We start from the raw sequence: 20,252 nt of genomic DNA, 5'->3' as shown, positions 1-20,252 counted from the left end.
CAGACGATGTAAAAATGTGCCACAATTGCATGCCATTCCCTGCATTTTATAGTTCACCTGAACGCACTCGAAATTCTTTTGTTTATTTCTCACAGGTACAAAGGTTCACGTTCATCGTTATTGGAGAGAACTATTCAATAAACGACATGCATAAATCCCAGGAGGTACCACGATGGAGTGCACTTTGGGAGTGGATTGCCTACCCTCTGTATGAGCAAATATGATGGAAAGTTCTCCTGTGGCTGGGAGACACATAGTGGGAGAAACACAGACAAAGCTCAATGCCTATAGTGAAACGGACTAGAAAGATGGCAGTGGTTGAAAAGGTCAGGCAGGAGCGGAGTACGATCCCGCAACCTTCAGACTGAGTCTGAAGGTTGCAGGGTCTTACCCAGCTCTTGCCTGACCTATTCAACCACAGCTATCTTTCCCTTCCGTACGGGCGACAGCGACTGAAATCTCTCTCAAGGTGCACCGCGTTGGACTGCCTCCTCAGATTTATGTATATTGTCTATTTCTCTCTGTCGTGGTGATTATCGCTGTCTTACGTAAAACCGAAGGTGTTAAAACTGACTACATGCGGAAGGCAATTTACTATCATGTACTAGCCCTACACAGCTTCTACCGTTCCGTTCTTGTGCAACACACACAAGTATGTAACTTCTGCACATTGCAACGTAATGCACTTCTGAATGTCCCTGCTACTCACTGTGAACATTTCATTTGTAGCCTGTACTTCCACAAAAAGAATAGTTATACCCGGCACTCATGTGAGCACTTGTCTCTTTACTTTCATTTTTTCTGCATGTATTTGCACTGTGTCCCTGCTCCCTGTGCTAGGAAGTATGATTTTAGAAATCCTTCCAAAGTTCCCTCTTGAGAAAACAAAAGAATTACAGCGCCTACACTTGTCAAGCTCCTTTGTGCAATAGGTAAATCCACCGACCTTAACCTTTTTAAATGAAGTAGCACCGGAAGAGAGCGACTTCCCCTTCCCAAACAGTACCGCCGTGTCGTGCCTTGTAATGTGTTTCCGGAGCGTGTAGCCATGAAGTGTATCCTTCATAAACGACAGAACACAAGCAGAAGCTGTGCTGCTTGCAAGCCTGGGCAAGGCTCGCAGCAAGAAGTACTTTTCAACGACCTGGAGATGGACGTACCTGGTGCCATTCAGGAGCCTGACAAGAGTCCCATGCATGCTTTCAAATGGAAATGATGAGTAGCACCAAAGTGGGCCCCACTCCCGTGCACTGTCGACAAGATGTAACAACAAGTGGGCATTGTAGGTCATGTGCTTTCTGCCGTAGAGGTCTTGATACTCTTCTGGGAACGATACCATCTGCTTCTTTAGCAGAGCAATCATATCCAGTGGGACAGAATTTCCAAGCAACACATGCATTATGTTCACAAACTTCAGCCAGTTTTTTAGGTACTTGCTTGGAAGTATTCCCCGAAGAACAATTGGGGAATAATACAGCAGCCAACTCCGCCACTCCGAAGCCTTCCAGTACTTCCAGGCCTCAACTGACCGAGGCAAACGTGAAATTTCCCAGGTCGGCTTGAGGCCTTGAAGCCTACTGTCTATTTGTGACACGTAGTTTCCCAAGTGAAACGGCTTTGTGCTCTTGTGTGTGAACCACATGCATGCTGTGGATCTGACAAACCCTGAGCACACAGCATGCATGTAGTCCACTACGAAACCACAAGGAAATGCAAAATACGCCATTTAAGTACAAAATACTGGTCCCTTTCATCCCACACAGAGGTTTTTGCTTCCTCTCAGCTTTAGTTGCCTTATCCTGCATGGATTTCTGTGTCCTGACTTTTGGCAGGGGCCGTTCCAAGGGGTACACACGGGCAGTGCCTCTTCCCACTTCCATTTGTTCTCCTGATATCTCACACCAACCACACCCATGCTTACCATTGAACTGTGTCATATTCATGACAAGGCACCTGGCAACAGTGTCCACAGAACATGGCCCAGGGAACACACGGGTAACTGTTTCATGGCCGACACTGTCCACCCACGTTACTCCACCAGACGACAGCACGTTCATTTCCTCGACAAATGGCTTTAGGAACGTATTCACGCTAGGTTTGTGGGGACCAAACCATAAGCCACAAAGTACTATGTTCTGTGTGCGAAGCTTGAATGGGAGCTCATTCACCATCAGCTGCAGTGGCCATATGCTGAAACTCGAAGATTCAAACACGGGCACACCATCGGTGTTCCAGGTGATGCTGATATCGTTCTCAGTGATAGGGAGTCTCTTGTAGGCGACAGATTCTGTGATGTCCGTGACGTCAAAACCAGAGTCCATGTTCCTTTTGGGCAAGCCATGCTGCTCCAGAAGATGTCTTATTTGGCTACCAATGCTTAATGTCGTGAAGAATGACCCACATTTCATTAGCTTTTCGACACTGTGGCTGTGCCCACAGCGAGTACAGGAAACAGAAGAATTGGCTGTGTTCTCTTCACTGTCCAACACAGAAAGGTATGATTCGCAAGTCGGGCAATACAAGTGGAAGGAACTTTCCTTTGTGTGTTGTGCAAACTGATTGAAGAAAAGGTACTTGGACTGTGGCAGGGTGACACTGTCTGGAATATGGGCATTCACAAGCCTCAGAAGACTTGCTGTTGCCTCCTTCGAAGAGTGGTGTCTCAGGCTGTGGCCCATGATCAGAAGCAGGCTCTCTCTCCGTGACAACTTTGCCCCTGGGTATAGCGGTTCATCCTAAAGCAGAAAATCTGACAGTTAGCATGACCTTACGTGTGCTCATAAGATAATATCTATAGGGCGAGGCACTCAAGTGTGTCACATTTCGACAGCGTGGGAAAAATACAAGACGGGGCTAGGGATGCCACCAGGCCGGTATTATACCGGCGCGGACGGTTATTTGCTCGCTCTGTCAATTGCCGGTAGGAAGGTGATACCGGAAGCCTTTTGTCAGTATTTGTGGCTCAAGACCTTTCATAGGTGCTTTCACGGGATTTTCCCTTCAACATTCCACTACAGCTTGAATAAATCTGGAGCACAGACCCAACTCCGCGCAGTCACCAGTTGTTTCCTTAGCTATTCATTATTATTATTATTACACACAGGTACACGTTTCCTTGTATTGTCTTGAGCTCTCTCTCTCTCTCTCTCTCGTTTTCTGTGCATGCTCTTCCACTCCTCATCCCACATCCCTTTCCCACGAGCATTTCCTCCTTTCCCACAGCCAGGATTTTTCACTACAAAAGGTGGCAACCCTAGACGGGGCCTGACAATCCTCAAGCTTTGCCAATTTATAGCATTGGGACTGGAGTTTTATTGTTATTTTTTTCGTGCATGTTCATCGTGCAGAAGTTAAGGCAGAAATTATCAAAATTTTCCCATGTATATTCAATTTAAAGCCCATGTATATTCAATGACCTATATCAGCCAAAATTCGTCATTCCCAGGCCTGTCCGCACAACTTCATATCGCGCCGCATTTGATGGGCACCGCATACGAGAAACCGAAACCTGTTGCCTCACGATGCTTACATCCAGTTTTTGTCATGCGAGGATTTCCGATGCTGAACCTCCTGTGTGGGACGATATGAACTTGAGCGGACAAGCCTGAGAATACAAGATAGCGAAGATGGCAGCGAGCCTACATAGGAGAATCCATAGGAGAAGAAAACCCTCAACCTGGGGAGACACGAAAAGGACGACATGACACGAAGATTCAAACTTCGTGTTGTGTCGTCCTTTTCATGTCTCCCCAGGTTCAGGGTTTTCTTCTCCTATGAAGCCTGAGAACGACCTGTTTCGGGCGAGATAGGTCATTGGAAATACATGGGCTGAAAATTTTGATAATGTTTACCTTCGCTTGTACACAACGCGCATGCACGAAAAAAATACTAGGAAAAATTCAGCCCAAATGCTATTGATTGGCAAAGTTTGAGGAATATCAGGCCTCGTCTTGTATTTTTCCCACGTAGTCGAAATGTGGCGCACTTGAGTGCCGCACTCTGTACATGCGAACCGTTAGCGACTGGGAACTTACAAGTTCGTCTGTCGTTTGTACTTGCGCTGCAGGGCTCTCGTGAAAAGAGTCTTCTGACGATGAACCGCCGTCGTCAGACAGGGACCCTGGTATCCCGGACAGCGAAATGCCCGAGTGCACGCTGTCTGAGTCCTCGCCGATGTCAACGTAAGACACATGAGGTAGTTCATGCAATCCAGGACCCACAACGTCGCCGTTGGTGTCCAGCTGTTGCGCACACTCTTGAATATTCTCGTCGTATTCAGTGCTGGCGTCCATCAGCGCTGGACTGTCTCTCACATCATCGCTGCTTGAAGCTTCTCCTAAGCCATCTGGCTGTGCTGGAGATGCCGCCGCTGTTCCTGGTTGGAGGGCCGACGAGACGTCTAGTTTTGCCCTCTTCTCTCGGTTTTTTGTCCGCACGGGACACGGGCAAGCAGGATCCCACAGGCTCTGATTGTAGCGCTGCTTCGCCGCCATACTAGCCTGTGGAGCGCTAAACAGCACTCACCAGTTGCAGGACAGACGTTTTACCCTCATAATTACACTTTACTCATAATCCTACGAAAATGTAAACTACAGACGGCCGGACGACATGGCGAACGAATCGCTCCTGTCAACGACCAACAACCACCAGCCTGATGATGATGCTATTGGCTTCCCCTTTGTTCCTTTGTATCACTGTGTGCGTTTGTTATAGAAGATAATAAAATATAAACACCAGAAATATGAATACATAAGATAAGTGATGCCATCACTTATAAAAAAGTGCAAGCGTACTGGCCACTATAATCCATTAATTTTATCCTTCCCAGTCTCGGGTTTCTGCATGAATGATGGCATGTTATATTATCAATAGTAACTTAACTAGCATTAACTAACTTATTTATGGTCAATAAACCAGCTATAATTAGCCAGTTAATTATATGTGCTAACAATAACGAAACATGATAAAATACGATGCATCAATATTCGTCTCCATGTAGCAAACATTGGTTCGCAAGCATACTTAAGCCAATCCAACTGAAGCCGGCCTCCTCCTTGTTTGCGACGCTTGCTTACTATCGCCGCCATCGATCATCTGTCACCGGTTCCATCGCTGCGATTCCGTCATTTCTACGATGTCACACATTTTGGTGAAGTGGCCCAAGCAAAACGCATGGGACGTTTATCCGATTCGTGTTCTCGTGGACGTCGAACTCGGCAGAAAACTGTCCGTGCACCCCGAACACGTGGAAGCCATCCAAGGAAAAGTGCTTGTGAGATGGAAGGAGTGCACAAAACCGGCACGGGCATATATCTTGGCAGTTGGTAAGTAATATGATCAGTTATGTTCTTAGTTTACTGTGATGCCTTCAGGTCAATTGCGGGTAACGGTCGCGATTGGCTGGCCCCCGGTTGCACGAAGGGCATGTTATGAATGCTAGCACTGCTGCCTACCTTTGCCAAATTATAGAGCGCCTCGCGGAGCTCTTCCAGTCATCAACTTTGTCCTCTGGCACCACGTGTAAGATGTAGTGTTAAACGAGCTAGGTTTATCGCCTTTCATGTCATTGCGTCGCTCTCGTGAAAGCGGCTCAGCCTTTTCTACTTAGCATACATGCTTTGCCGTCCCTGGTTGTTTGATCCGTGCTTGTCTGCGAGTAGCATAAATGTGCGCTGGCACGTCAGGACCGCCGACCATGCTTAGGGCAAACGACTTTAATCCTCATGACTTGGTCTGCCTTCGTGAACTGAGAATCTATACTAAATAGAGCACACTGCCTTTACTTCAGGCACAGAGTCTGCCATGGAAAGGAAGCGAACAAAAATTGTAAATGAATGCCTCTCCCAAGCCACTGCTTCGTCCATGTCGGACACCGAAGACACGGCGGATGAGGTATGCAGCGTCTCATGAAAACTATTTTCTTTGCCACTTGTCGCCTTTTGTGATTGATTACAATTTTAATGCAGGACCCGTGCTGCAGCCACCTCCAGGAAATTGATGCTCTCAGACGGGAGAACCAAGAGCTCCAAGACAAGCTACGGAAAGCTGAGGAGGCCCTTGGTATGTCCACACAGTCTTATATTTCTGCGTTTTTGAAGTGGGAAAGGGTTGCATATCCTTACTTCAGCTACTGTCCAACAAGCACAATATAATATGCACAATGTCACACAGATCTCACTCAAGTTCATATACCACGAGTCCGACAAAAATCTCAGCAGCCCATTGTACGAATAGATGGATAAATGGAAAACTGAGGCACTGTTAGTGGTACTTGAATTAGAAACAGGTTCTACACGACGAGTAGAACCTGTTTCTAACTCACGTACCACGATGATCGCCTCATTTTTCCGTGACTTGACTGGTTACTCTGTGGACTAATTTTGCCTACCTGAGTGTTTTCTAGACTGTACTGAAATCTCAACACATGGCACACTGTTCAGCGTCCCCTGTGGATGGCACATGTCTGTCGCATTGTCTGTGGATGGCAGCAACTGCTGGCATCTTTGGCAAAGTACAAACCTGCCACCTTGGAACGTCAAGGACAAGAGGTATAATGCCTGACTTGTGGCCTATGTTTTATCCGGAACTGTTCTCTTCTTCAGATTCATCGAAGATGGTCAAGCGGCTGAAGCGGCTGGTGGAGTCGGACATGGGCAAAGGGCAGTCAGCCACTGTAGTTGCTGAGCCTCAGGTAACTCTCTCTTCAGTTATACGGCTGGTGAACGATAATTCGGACTTATAGGGGTCACAAAAGTTGTCTGAATTAGTGAGCAGCCTGAATTATTAGTCAAAGGTCAAGACCTGCTTCCAGAACATTTGTCCAGACTACTGAAAGTAGCTTAAAGGAACTATCGATTCCAATTTGTTTAGCAGACCATAAACAAAAACAAGTGTTCTTGCGTATCTCTGGTAGTGTTGTGCCGCTGGGGTACACACTGCTAAGCATACTTATGGCACCGCGAATCATTCCAGTAGTTGTGCAGTCTCCGATATTTGCGACGTCTACGGCTTGGCTGTCGGTCACATCAATCAATTCAGCACAGAATAGTGGAAACCAATCAACACAGTAACGTAAATGTCAAGTGCTACTTTGGGCGGGATTGTCGTCCCACACTACGAAGTTTTCACAACCAAAGACTGGCCGTCCGCCGAGTTGTTGTGGTTGTCATTGACATCACTACCACCAACCCTAGTCGTCCCTTGTTTCCGGACCGTATTCAGAAAAACAATACAGGAATTTGGCGTAGCTAGTGTTGCAGGCTCAGAAAAAAACTTGCGCAAAAAAAAGCAGACCGTGTGTGGGGGGCGAAAAACACGGGGACGCGGCATGTGTTCAGTATCACTTGGCGTTCGAGTATCAGCAAGGGGTGTTGTGGGCTTTGTGGTCTTGGGATCGCCACATCATTCCACATGATGCGCGCATTCATTGCAAGCAGTGAATGTGGGTGGTTGTTGTCCTCCATACCGGGCCGAAGCCACATTTAGGATTATTTGGAGTCCGCGGTGTGAAGAATAAAAAAAAACAATCAGCTTGGACTGAAATTAGTGCGAAATGTTGAGCAATTGTTGGAGAAAACAGTTCGAAATATTTTCAGTAAAACCCCATTAGTGCTATGGTGCTTCTGATAGTGCCATTACGTTTGTCTAGATTGGAATGTCGGAGTTATTGGTCCATGACTGGATTCTATAGCTGTGGGGTGCATCACGTCCCATGGTCGGAAGCCTATTCTGTTAACAGCATAAAATTCTCTGCATGCTGTTCACAAGTATCAAGGCACGCTTAGCTGTAATATCGGTCCTCACGAGAGCAAGCCTATACCATCAAATAACCCTGTCTACAATGTTCCTACACGCACTACAAATGCACTTTCCCATTCCAGGTGGATATAGGTGGGGGCGTCCTGGTAGGAAGCCACCACCTGACGTATTTGAAAAGCCGGTGCGAAGGGAATGCTACAAAGTTCGCCAGGGCCCTCTTGAGGGTTCTCTTCTCTCCTGAAGAGTTGCGCGGGAAGTCCCTCTTCGGCGTGGCATCGAATGCCCACAAGAACAAGGAAGCAAAGGAGGGGCTTGACAGGAAGAGGGTAAACGCATTGATTGGTAAGCGCATTTCATGGTGGATCTTGTCCATTTGCTTGCCTTAGTTTCTGCCATCTTATCTGCTAGACACAAGCTTGCCAAGACAAGCACTGTATATTCATGTTTTGCCTGTGTTGTGCTGAGTTAAAGCCATGCCAAATATAGTCGCTGTCAGAATTGAGGACCAAGGTGTAGCTGTGGCGTTATCATGCTCCTTTCGTCACTTGTTCACTGCCTGTCTTTTTTGCCTAGGGAGAGTTCCGTTTTGGTTCATTTCTGTCAATGCATTTCATTCGTCTGGGTATATTACAGAGCGTACTTTATTCGATTCGGACAAACTTGAGGGCCTTTTTCTGCTAACAAAATATTTCATTTAGCAATTTGAACAGCTAAATGCAAGAAATTGAAGTTTCCTCCAATGGACCACTTTCCCCATTCCTACCAAATAGTCTGATCAGGACCTTCCAGCCGGTCACGTGGTAGGAAGCAACCACTCCTGCCTGTCTTGGTTGGACTGGAAAATGGTTGACTAAAAATTGTTGTCCAAAGTCAACAACAGTTGACTACGCACTTTTTCAGCACAGTTTTCCTGTTAGGACTTTTATTATAAGATTCTTGCACTGGTTCTATCGTTGACCCTGAACTTTGCCCTGTGATGGTAATACTAATGCACGCTTCCATATATTTCTTTTCAGCGTACACCATGTCAACGTTTCAGTTGAAGGACGACTACAAGTTAAAAAATAGTCTATCAAGCTTGTTGGTGAGGGAGTGCAAATAAAACGTTCTGAGTGTCCAAGTATGGCATCTTCGTCCAATATTATGCATGTGCAATGCGCATCATAGACACACTTAAGGTACGTTTGCAGAAAGCGCCGGGATCTCACAGTGCCGGTGCATGTTTTAGCAGTACAGGTCCACCACAGATATCGGGTTTCATAAATTCGCAATAAGAGTGCAATAAGAGCACAATACACCTAAGCAATATGGTCACAATAGGGCAGCCATAGACTTTCTGCAATACAGGGTCAATATGGGCACGGTGGCCAATTCCCAATAGGTTTTTCATAGAAAGCTCATAGGGGACCTATAGTGCCCTTACCGCGGCTCTATTGACCTCTATGGCCAAATGTTCATTGGCATTCTATAGGGCACCAATACAAATTTTTGTAAGGGACCTTATTGGTATTCGAGCCAATATTGCCCTTTTGGGTGCACAGTGGCACGAGCAGTAATGAGAAGTTGCCGGTCAACCTCCCGGGATGCCGCGTTGCTGGCGATAGGCGATGTGGCGAAAACCGAAACCACCGGCAGCTATACTCAAACATGGCGCGTAGACGTAGTCTCCGTATCCGCACATAGATGGCGCGCACTTATGCATAAGGCGTCTTCCTCCGTTTGCGTGCGCGCATTCCGGGCACCCCAACCACCGGTCACCATCTGGAGCACACTCTTCTTCATTGCCCCCACTCCCTACCTTCCCGAACCGCACTCTCCGAGTCTCTTAGTCAGTTGGACTCTCGCCCCTTCTCCCTATCGAAATTGCTTTGTCCCTGGCCCAATCTAGCCCAGCAACATATCTGCGCTCAAAGCTCTTTTTGACATTTCTGGACACCATCGGACTTCGATCGTTATTGTGAAGAGGCTCATTATTTTATTCCCCACATCCCCACCAGCAATGGAGTAGAGTATCGCCTCTGGCCATGAACCTCCCCACTCTCCATCTCAAAATAAAGTTGTTGTTGTTCCCGGTGGCCCGCTCCTCAGGAAAATTCGATACCGCCATGAAAGTGACTTCTTTCGAGTAACGCAGAGGACACGCCAAAATTCTAACTGGCCTCGTAGATAAACAAGTAACACCACAGGAAGCCCCCTGGTCTCGGCCAGTACCACCCACCTTTCTGGAACGAAGAGATCAGGTTCCCTCTCAAGTCCTTCGAGCCTATTTTGGTAGACGAGAAGTTTTCTACGTCTGCAGCAGCATATACAGATGGCGTATCCAGAAATGACAAGTTAGCCTCAACATTCCTCATACCATCCGAAGGCGTAGTGCAAGGACAATGCCTTTCGCATCAACCTCATCAACAGCTGCGGGACTCTATGTCATCCTTTTCTTTCTGCAGCACATCGTTGACTTTACCCCACGAGAATGGGCAGTGTTCACTGATTCAAAATGTGCACTGCAAGCCATGAAAATTTTGGCATACGAGGCTCATCCGCGAACGAACGCTTCGTTCTTTCATCGTCTTCACATAATGTTCCACGTGCAATGGGGTAGAATACCGCACCACCGCGGGGAAACACCCCATCTCATCATCATCATTTATTGTTATTGTTGTCCTTCATATTTCTTTACGTGCCACATATGAACCTCAAGCGTAAACACGCTTCCGAGCTACGAAACCATTTTCTTTTGACAAATTATCCATGCGCCACATAGTCAATATAAAAGTAAAGGGAAAGCTCACCTGTACATTGATTGACGGCTACGATACACTTGTAGTGCGACGACAACAACGACACTACATTCCTCCCACGCCACGCTCTCTTGCCTCACGCAGGAATAAAACGTTTCTTCTTTCGTTCACCGACAACGACGGTTCTAGCCTGTCCTTACTCTCCAGCGAGAACCCCACACACTTCTGTGCGGCAGCAGTAGTGTAGTAGGCAATTCCCTGTTGTCGGTGCTTGCATGAAAGGCAACATCGCGAGTAGCTCTCGTACGGTCTGCTTGGTGATGCGGTACCGGGCAAAAAAGTAGGCGTCGCCGTATGCCTCCATTGGATTCCCGCGATCACTGAGAGATGCCAGTGAGACACACGGCAAATAATATGCCTTTCCAAACACAAGATCACACGCGCGAGTGTTAAACTCGAACGCGGAGATTATCCGCTCCGTCCCAAGCAGCACAACATCTTGGCCCAATATTGCAAATGTCGGCCCAATATTGGACCAAGGTGTTGTGCTGTTTGGGGTGTAGTTTCTCGAAGCCGCAATCATGGAATCAGCTTCAAGTCGGCCTCAATGTTGGTACCGCCCTGACTTGAAGTTTTCGAGATTTTGCTCAAGTCAAGTTCGAAGCTTCAAGTCGAGGAGGATTTTTGAAGTTCGCTAGCGCCGGCTCAATACAGCCGAAGGTCAAGTTCGAGTCAAGGCGCATCTACGAATTCGGTTACACATTTTTCCGCGGCCCCATCATCAATGGGAGCAATGGGAACTAAAAGTCTCCTTTGAAGTTTTGTCTAAACAACCGTTTTTCCTGATTGGGTGGTTGGTCGGTGGGCTTTGCTGGTTGCGGTTGCTGACGCGATACTGAGTCAGCGTTGGTGCTTGGCCCTCACTGCGCCATTGGACCCTTGTGCGAGATACGTCCAGTGGACGAGAAAAAGTTATAAGGTGAGGAGAGAAACAATAGAGGAGGGAGATCGAAGACTCCCAGGAAGGAAGTACAGACGGGGCCGTCACCGAAAGCCGACGTAGCGCCGGCCGGAACATAAGTTGCCGCCGAAGCCGTTGTACATCGTAAATCTTCTGCGGGTGGCTCTATGTCTTCAAGTGAGAGCCAGAGCCTGGATCACACTGCAAACTCGGGCACTTGAGGCCCTTGTCTACCACCTGTCATCGCATCAACACCAGCTCCTGTCGACGCCGCCAAGAGTCTGCCGAGTGCCACCTCCGTATTGAAGATCGGCTAAGGTATGTTGGTGTCACAGCACTGCTTCGTCCACGCATCACCCAAGAGTAGCCCAGGTACTTCAGACGAACGAACACCGAAGATCATCACACGACTCACCGCCGCATTACAAGAGAGCCCGGTGAGAACTTTCCACCTTTCGACAGTTTCTGTCCTTGTCGTGGTAGGGCTGGTCCCCGATCGTGGGCAAGGTGTTTCGTTGGCGCCGCCACTAGTATATAGTGCACAGGCAACAACAATAACAATAGATGATGACAATGAGATGGGGTGTTTCACCGCAGTGGTGCAGTACCCTACACCATTGCACGTGGAACATTATATGAAGATGATGAAGATGAAGGAAGGATGAAAATAATTAAAGCGTCTGGAGCAATCCAGTGGACGACAGGAAGTCCATGAACAGGTGAAGAACCCGACCATGGAGCACAGGATCTTCATAGGGGCCACTGATACGGGCAAGCTAATCACACAGCATCCGCCTTTGCGGGCAGTAGAGTGCACATTCGATGAGAGTGTACTGGGCGTTCGCCATGACACCGCAGGTGAACAGAGGCTTGTGTCACAGCATCTGATCATACACTTGAATTGTGGGGTGAAAGCCACATCCAGGTGGAGCCTACGCAGGTGGGAGGTAAAATGGCGTAATAAACGGGAAGGGAAAGAAAACGACAAATTTGGGTCTACCGAATACATGAGAGATTCATCCGTGATGTCCCTGCACCATTGCTGCAGAGCCAAGGATTGAAACAACGCAGTTAGTAGGGTCCTTCTATCACCTCTCGACAGCACAATGGGCACGGCTGACGGGGACTCATGGGCAGCCGTTGCTACTCTGCCAGCAGGGTTGAAAAAATCCGGATACTTTTAAAAAGATCCTCTCCAGTGGGCTTTTTTTGGGATAAAACCCGAATATTTTTGGAGAATATAGACAAGCCAAGAATTGTGACACAGAGTAAACACAAATATGTTTTGCTGTTCATCTTGATTTTGGGTGACCTCTTATAGTTTGGGTTTATGAAACTGCCTGTCGCAGTAACATGGAACGAGTTTCCATTGTTTTCCGAAAGGGAGAGTCTCATGCACGCGTAGGTCAGTGCCGTGTATGCCAAAGGAAGTCTGGCCATTAGGAGGAGCCTAAAAAAGAGGTTCGACCTGTCAAACAAATTGAGCATTTTTCATTGGCTGCTGTTTTCTATGCGAGCCGCCATGACACCAACATTTTCCCGAAAATGGCGGCGTAGCTTGGAACGGCGAAGCGAGGATTTCCTAACATTTTTTTTCCACAAATTACGTAAATTTCATTTCGTAAGTGTACATTCTGTTGCAATTATTTTGAAAATCACCTTTAAATTACGCTCCAGTGTCATGTTTACCTGAAAATAATATGTTTCGTCGTCCTTGTTAGGCCTAGTAACGACAGCGATCACCGACAAATAGCAAGAAAAACGCAACGAATGGCCAAAAATTTGCATTTTATGACATACTTTTATTCATGTACACACCTTTGCACGTTCTTTTTCAAACTTGTTATATTTCATAGTTAAAATACGTATAATACCGGCAGTCTGTTCCAAGTAGCGGTTCTGCCGGCCAATGATTTCTGCTTCTGCTACTTCTGCCCTTCTGTGTCTTCCCGACATGCCCCTCCCCATCCAGATGGCGCCGTTAAAAGTAGACGCAAAATCCATTATGGTGCTAGGTCGTCAGGGAATATCCTATTCAATCGAATCCAATCCAGTTTCCCGAAAATGTCGGCACCCAGTGAATACAGGTAATATATAGCTTGGATAGCCTGGGATTAATAGCGAACTGTATTTTGGCTTGTGATTGACCAGAGAGCTCAAAAAGTAGGTGGGGCTCCAGGTATAGGCAGGTCCCATTAATGGCCAGACTTCATTTGGCATACACGCCACTGGCGTAGGTGAATGGTGCGGACGCTACACGCATGGATTAGCTGTCGTACTTCAGATACAATGCCTCGGGGAAGCAGAACAAAGCATCTCCCTGAATGGGCAGAAGCAGAAGAAAACGTGAAAGGGGGGGGAGTTAAATCTGAAAAGTTCAACAACTCAAGTTAAAAAGCTAAAAAAGTTAGCAGTTAATGTTGCGCGTACCTGCGCTTTTGTAAACAACCGACACTATAATAAAATATACCGGGATTTTTACGTGTGACGTTGAACTAAGACTGCCTTTCACATCGCATCTGGACGAAATCTCTACAAAATCCGGATTGAATTCGGATCGCCAACCAAGAATGACTCTGACACAGGTTTGGAATAACTTACATTGCTGACTTTATTCCTGCAACGTCTGCTCACTTCCAAGTCCCAGGTACGAGTGACCCCTTCCTCCCCAGGGTCCCCTCCCGCGACACCTTCCACTGACCTACTTCCATGCGCCAAATCGGCCCACGCGGCCAAACTGGCCAGTGGAAAGTTCCTGTGTCGAGGGATCGCCTGGGGGAGATGAGGTCACGGGACGGCTCCCCATGTGTCCCCCAAACTGGGTCACCACACTCCCCCCCACCTAAGGCCCCGACGGGGGGTTCGAACCCAGAAAGTCCATGAGTTCCTGGTCGAACGCAGCGGTCGACTGCGGGGCCTGGTCGCTGGGGGGCACCGGGTTGAGGGTGACGCCAGCGGTGGGAAGGTCCCCGGCGGCGGCTGTGCCGCGCGGCGGTGACCCGGCCTCCAGCAGAAGCTCCGGCCGAAACTCCCGAAGGATCCGCAGGGCGGCGGCGACAGCGTCCTCGGCGGAGGGCGCAGGTGGAGCGTCCGGGACTGCCGGTGTTCGGGCGGCCACTGCGGTCCGGTGACGGTCACCCAGCTCGTGGGTTGTGCGGTGGATTACCAACCCACCGCAGGTCCTGCAGAGACGAGCCGTCTCCTCCTCCGTGTAGACGGCCGGGGGCTCCGAGGGGTGCCGGTCGGACAGGAGATGGCCCCGGAAGGTGGCTGCCACTGAGCCAGGGTCGGCTCCGCGCAGCGGTCGCGGCTGGTCGCGCCACCGTCGCGACGAGACGAAGCACACTGGCTCCTCCCCGACCTGCACGGTCCAGGTGGCCACGGAGTGGTGACTAGGAGTCGCCCGCGGGGTGGGTCCGGCCGAGGGCGCAGACCTCGAGCCTCTTCTCGGGAGACGGGTGCTCCTCGTCATCGAACGGTCCCTGTTGACCGCGTTCGGAGTGGCATGCCTGGGGTTGGGGGTCCTGAAAAGACAGAACGTGCGGAGACACGGAAATGTTATCGAGCGCGCAAATTGTACACGCGAGAACGCTGACCTATAGCCCGTGTTCCGCCGCGGGTAGGGCATGCCGCCCTACCACGTTGCCTTGGGCTAAAGCCGCCCTGGTCACCCTGCAGCTGATTAGGTGGGCGGATAGACTCGTCCCCCTCGTCCGCCGCGTGGTCGCGTTCATGATAGCGTTTTAAGTCGCCAACGTGAACGGGTCCAGTTTCCTCCGCCGTGTTCACACGACGGAGTCGGTACGACAAGCGAGATAATCGGGAAATCACCCGAAAAGGTCCCTCCCAGCACTGCGCCAGTGACGCTGCGAAACCTATAGCAGCGTTGCTCAGCGGGTGTGTGCGCTTCAAGACCAAATCCCCTACTTCATATGACAGAGGACGGTGCCCCTTACCGTACTGACGCGCTTGTTCCGAGCGGGCGGCGTCCAAGCTCTCTCTTGCGGAATTCACCGCACCCGAGAGCCGACTACGCAACTCGCTCGCGTACCTCGACAGATTCCGAGCAATCGGCTCCGTGCACTGTCTCAGTCCGTTCTCCAATGGGAAAGCAACCTCCTTCCCAAAGTTAAGGTATGCCGGGGAAAACCCCGTTGACCTGTTTACTGTCGTCCTGGTTGCAAATCCCAACTCAGTAAGACGTACATCCCAATCCTTGTGCCTGTCGGTTAGAGCTACCAACATATGCTTAAGGTTGCGATTCACTCTTTCAGTAATGTTCGCCTGGGGATGATACGTCGTCGTTCTCTTGTGCTGAATACCCAGTGCAGCGCAAGAGTCGACAAAGACTCGGCCAGTGAAATAACTGGCGTTGTCAGTGATCAACTGTGCCGGAAAACCGAACCGGGAAAAGGTCTCCATCAGCCGGTCGCATATTCGCTCCGACACCAGCTTCCTAAGCGGGAATAACTCCACCCACTTAGAAAAGTGGTCAGTAACCACCAACAGGTACTGATTCCCCCGTGGACTTCTGGGAAATGGACCCATTACGTCACACGCTACTATGTGCCAGGGGTAGCTGCTGACTACTGGCTGCATGAACCCTGGGGGTTTACCACCCCTTGGTTTTGCTTTCTGGCACACGGGGCAGCTCCGGGTAAAGCGCATAACATCGTGCCTCATCCCCGGCCAGGTCGCGACGCGGCATAACTTATGAAATGTCTTGCTGCCACCGCCGTGACCCGCAAGGGCTGAGTCATGGAAATAACGCATAAACACCCTTCGCAATTTCCTGGGAACTACGACCTTGAAGGGGGAAACACTCTCGTCCTCCTCGTCTAACCCGGGCACATATCGCAGCAAAAGCCCGTCCTCACTCAAGAGATATGAGTCGAGGCACCCGTCGTCATCCCTGCCAGCGTTACCGGTGTCAGCTGCGCTATTATCCGCCAGCTTTTCCGACACCCGCTGACATAAACCGTCCGACTTCTGTGCCTCTAAGAGCTCTTCCCTGCTTACGATCGTGCCACAAGACAAGGAGTTACCTGCCCGATTCAAACCAATCGCGGCCACGAGATCCCCCTCCTCGGTCTGCCGTTCCACGCCTTCCGGGAGACTAGCGTAATCGCACGCGCACCCAATCTCCCCTCCTCTCTCTTCCGCTGGGAGAGAGGACCTCCCGCGTCTAGTGGCTCTAACCAGGTCCAAGTCACCCACACAACCGGTCGATGACCTGCCCTGACACTGAGATTCCTGCTGTAATTCACAGCTGTAACCCAGTGGCGCACGGGACAAAGCGTCTGCCACTTTGTTCGCGTTTCCTTTCAGGTATTCTACATGGTAGGAATAGCCCTGAAGTGCTAACGCCCAGCGTGCTAATCTGCCTGACGGTTTCTTCAACCGCTGCAGCCAAGAGAGTGCTTGGTGGTCGGTCTGAATGGTAAAAGTTGTCCCATCCAAATACATGTCGAACTTTTTCAAGCCAAACATTACCGCCAAGCACTCCTTCTCCGTAACGGAATAGTTCATCTCCGCCGGCGACAGTGTGCGACTAGCGAACCCGACCGGGCATAGACCACCGTCGTGTTCCTGTAGCAACAGTGCACCAAGCCCGTAATCGCTTGCATCAGTTTGCATAACGAACGGCTTGTTAAGATCTGGCAACCACAATTTAGCTGTATACGCTATAGCTTGTGATAAGGAGCGAAACGCCTCCTCCTGCCTAGGCCCCCAAGCCCACTGGGAATTCTTCCGCAGTAGCTCGTACAGTGGTTTTGCTAAGGACGCGCAATGCGGGATGAACTGGCGATAGAAGCCAACCATTCCTAGGAACCTCTGAAGGCTCTTGACGTCATGCGGACGAGGATACTCGAGTATGGCCCTCAATTTATCCTTATTCGGACTTAGCGTACCAAGATCAACTACAAAACCAAGGAGATCCACCTTGGGGGATGCAAGCTGAACTTTGCCGGGATTAATGGTCAACCCCGCGTCCCTCATCCGACTTAGCACATTGCCCAAGTGAACGAGATGCTCATCGAACGACTTAGAAAATACCACTACGTCGTCCATGTAAGCCATGGCATAATTGAACTTCGCGTCATCTAGCACGACGTCCATTAGCCTCTGGAAACTAGCGGCCGAGTTGGACAATCCAAAAAGGAGTCTCGTAAATTTAAACAAGCATCTGTGACACGTGAATGCCGTCTTTTGGATATCCTCCTCCCCTACAGGAATCTGCAGAAAGCCCCTGCTACAGTCCAAAATCGTGAACACGCTGGCATTCCCCAACGCGTACATGATCGACTCGATGGACGGAAAAGGATAAGCATCTCTGACCGTCACGGCGTTTAACTGGCGAAAATCCACACACAGCCTTGCCGTCCCATCTTTTTTAGGTGCCAGCACCACCGGGAAAGCCCAGGGGCTCTGCGACCGCCTAACCGCGCCTGTCGCAATCATCTCATCCAGCGCCGCGTCAAGGAGATCCCTCTTACGCGTGCTGAGGGGCCTGGGGTTACACCGCCAGGGCCTCGCAGTACCAGTATCAATCCCATGTTCTAGAACATCGGTTGTTCCTGGGTGCTCCGTAAACATTTCGGAAAAGGGTAGTAAAGCGTCCAAAAGCCTGGCGCGCTCAACTCCTCTGCCCCCGAAAGACGCTACCACCCGCTCGATATCCTGTGGGATTCCCCCCACAGTTTGCACAAGCTTAGTTTCTGACGAGTGGGTATCCACACGACTGGTTAAACGGCCAGTCGGTGAAGGAGAGGCGAAAGGAATCAGTGGGCTTAGCGGTCCCCCACACCGATATCCGTTTGCCTTTAAATCGAGAATCAATCCCTCTCGAACAATGAAATCTCGTCCCAAAATAACTGGGATTGACTGCCCTGACAGGTAAATGAACCGTTGTCTGCACCGTCCCCCGCGAAAGCGCATTGTAAGTCTCACTGCGCCTGTAGCACTGGACATTCCCGATGCTAACCGCAATGGGATATCAACCTTCCTGACGCGGACATTTCGTTCACGACAGTGCGCGTACACGGCGTCTCCGATTAACGAGAGCGTGGCCCCGGTATCCACCAGGCCAATGTACTCTTTCCCAGCTATTGTTACGCCTATGTACGGACCGAACACAGGAGCAGACTCCTGAACTCTACAAGCTATTGGGGCGAAAACTGATCCATCCTCGGCAAAAGACTGCGGCGAGGTATGAAACACACGCCCCGAGCTCTCTCTGACTGCCGACGACGGATTAGGGCTAACCCCAACTGCCGCCGCCGGCGTTACTAGTTTCCCTGCGCCGAGCGGAAATTTCCCCGACGTACAGGACAGTCACGCTTGTAATGCCCTGGTTGATTACAGCCATAGCACCTGGGCTGCGCCCGCCCGCGGTCCGCCTGTGGCATTCTGCTACTGGGGTCCCTCTCTACCTGGTTCTGCCTATCCTGAACCCTCCGAGCAGTGGATGTTCCACTCCTCGGATCGCCGCGTGAGTTTTCGCCAAACCCCGCACGGCGCCTCTGTTCAAAGGAGAAAGGATCCAGGGAGCGCGGCGGGACGATGACGTCCGACCGGCTTCCCGCGTCCGCAACCAAGGACGTCGCTTCCCTTCCCCGTGGAACGGAGTCCTTCACACCCGCCCAAGCGCAACCCGGCTCAACTGATAGTTCCGGGCGCGGTGGAGGTTGGTACCGCAATTCAGACAATAAATCGGCCTGAATCACACGAGCCTCTCGTGCAAGCGCATCAAGATTCTCGAAATTTCGCCCCCGTAGATACGGACGGAAGCTAGGATGGCTCTGCCGTATAACACGCGAAACCTTATCCTGATCTGTGGCCGTCGGGTCGGCCCTATCGTAGAGCTCCTGAATTGCGCGCACAAATTCAATGAGACTCTCGTCGGCGTGCTGTGTGCGAAAAGCTAACTCTTCGCGCACACGCATTGCGTAGTCGGGTGGCAAAAATTCCTCCCTAAAACGATGCCGGAAGTCCGCCATCGAGGTGAAAGGCTTCTGCAGCCTTCGCCATCGAGCGGCGTCCCCCACTAGAGCTACTGGCAAGACCTGCCCTAGCACTACCTCGTCGGACGCTCTAGATGCAACCTGATAGGTCTCCATCTCCAATAGGAAGTCAGCTACCGACTTTCTATCAGAGTATCCCGAGTACGTCGGAATTGTCGTACTCGGGTGGAGCCGTGGGGGAAAAGTAGAATGCGGGCTAGTCTGCGCCGCATTCAACTGCTGGGTCAATGAAGCGACAATATTTGTCACTTGCAGCAATAAGCTAGCGGTATCAACCGCTTGTGGAGTGGGGAGAGGTGGATGCACACCTGCCCCCGTGTTGGTTCCGGCATCGCCGTTGCCGCCACGTGCTCCCGCCTCGCCGGGGTTAATAGTGTCCCCGTTTGTTGCTGACCCGGACTGATTTTCCATGGATCGCGTATGCACTACCATGCCACGAGGCGCCTAACACCCGTGTTCCCCCAAAATCCTAACAGGGCCCCCAAAATGTAGAGCGCTCAGAACCACTCTCAATTGACGACAAAGGAACGTAGGCCTACGTTGGGCGCCAGATGTGGGATTTGCTCCTGCAAGTAGCCTTCCCCACCGGGTTGTGGTCTAAATAACCGGTACGTTCCCTATCGGCAACCAAGAATGACTCTGACACAGGTTTGGAATAACTTACATTGCTGACTTTATTCCTGCAACGTCTGCTCACTTCCAAGTCCCAGGTACGAGTGACCCCTTCCTCCCCAGGGTCCCCTCCCGCGACACCTTCCACTGACCTACTTC

The 20,252-nt window shown here is 50.2% G+C and overlaps 3 protein-coding genes across 3 annotated transcripts; 1 reads left to right on the top strand and 2 right to left on the bottom strand.

Annotated features, from left to right (window-relative positions):
- Nucleotides 1–6,417: 6,417 nt before the first annotated feature.
- Nucleotides 6,418–11,763, top strand: LOC135380290 (uncharacterized). The gene is made up of 4 exons (XM_064612501.1): nucleotides 6,418–6,548; nucleotides 6,603–6,691; nucleotides 7,881–8,100; nucleotides 11,636–11,763. The coding sequence occupies exons 1-4, from the start codon at nucleotides 6,425–6,427 to the stop codon at nucleotides 11,761–11,763; spliced, it is 561 nt and encodes a 186-aa protein (XP_064468571.1). The 5' UTR covers nucleotides 6,418–6,424.
- A 2,536-nt stretch (nucleotides 11,764–14,299) lies between these two features.
- Nucleotides 14,300–18,054, bottom strand: LOC135380274 (uncharacterized). Its single transcript, XM_064612500.1, has 2 exons — nucleotides 15,104–18,054; nucleotides 14,300–14,981 (listed from the first exon to the last, which is right to left on the bottom strand). The coding sequence occupies exons 1-2, from the start codon at nucleotides 18,052–18,054 to the stop codon at nucleotides 14,300–14,302; spliced, it is 3,633 nt and encodes a 1,210-aa protein (XP_064468570.1).
- A 692-nt stretch (nucleotides 18,055–18,746) lies between these two features.
- On the bottom strand, nucleotides 18,747–19,892 carry LOC135380258 (uncharacterized). The gene has a single exon (XM_064612499.1). It carries the CDS (start codon nucleotides 19,890–19,892, stop codon nucleotides 18,747–18,749), a length of 1,146 nt encoding a protein of 381 aa, XP_064468569.1.
- Between the last annotated feature and the right edge of the window lie 360 nt (nucleotides 19,893–20,252).

This window comes from Ornithodoros turicata, chromosome 1 (genome assembly GCF_037126465.1).
Source record: "Ornithodoros turicata isolate Travis chromosome 1, ASM3712646v1, whole genome shotgun sequence".
In the NCBI taxonomy this organism is placed as follows: Eukaryota; Metazoa; Arthropoda; class Arachnida; order Ixodida; family Argasidae; genus Ornithodoros; species Ornithodoros turicata.
Note: the sequence above shows the minus strand (reverse complement) of the source record. Positions and strands in the feature narration are given on the sequence as shown.

Bases quoted from the DNA above. Each gene is read 5' to 3' on its own strand.
- LOC135380290 (XM_064612501.1), top strand. From the start codon at position 6,425: ATGGCACACTGTTCAGCGTCCCCTGTGGATGGCACATGTCTGTCGCAT. The intron at 6,692-7,880 runs GTAACTCTCTCT...TTCCCATTCCAG, and splicing joins CTGTAGTTGCTGAGCCTCAG to GTGGATATAGGTGGGGGCGT. The intron at 8,101-11,635 runs GTAAGCGCATTT...TATGTCTTCAAG, and splicing joins GAGGGTAAACGCATTGATTG to TGAGAGCCAGAGCCTGGATC.
- LOC135380274 (XM_064612500.1), bottom strand. From the start codon at position 18,054: ATGTTTACGGAGCACCCAGGAACAACCGATGTTCTAGAACATGGGATT. The intron at 14,982-15,103 runs GCAACGTGGTAG...CTGTCTTTTCAG, and splicing joins CAGGGCGGCTTTAGCCCAAG to GACCCCCAACCCCAGGCATG.
- LOC135380258 (XM_064612499.1), bottom strand. From the start codon at position 19,892: ATGGAAAATCAGTCCGGGTCAGCAACAAACGGGGACACTATTAACCCC.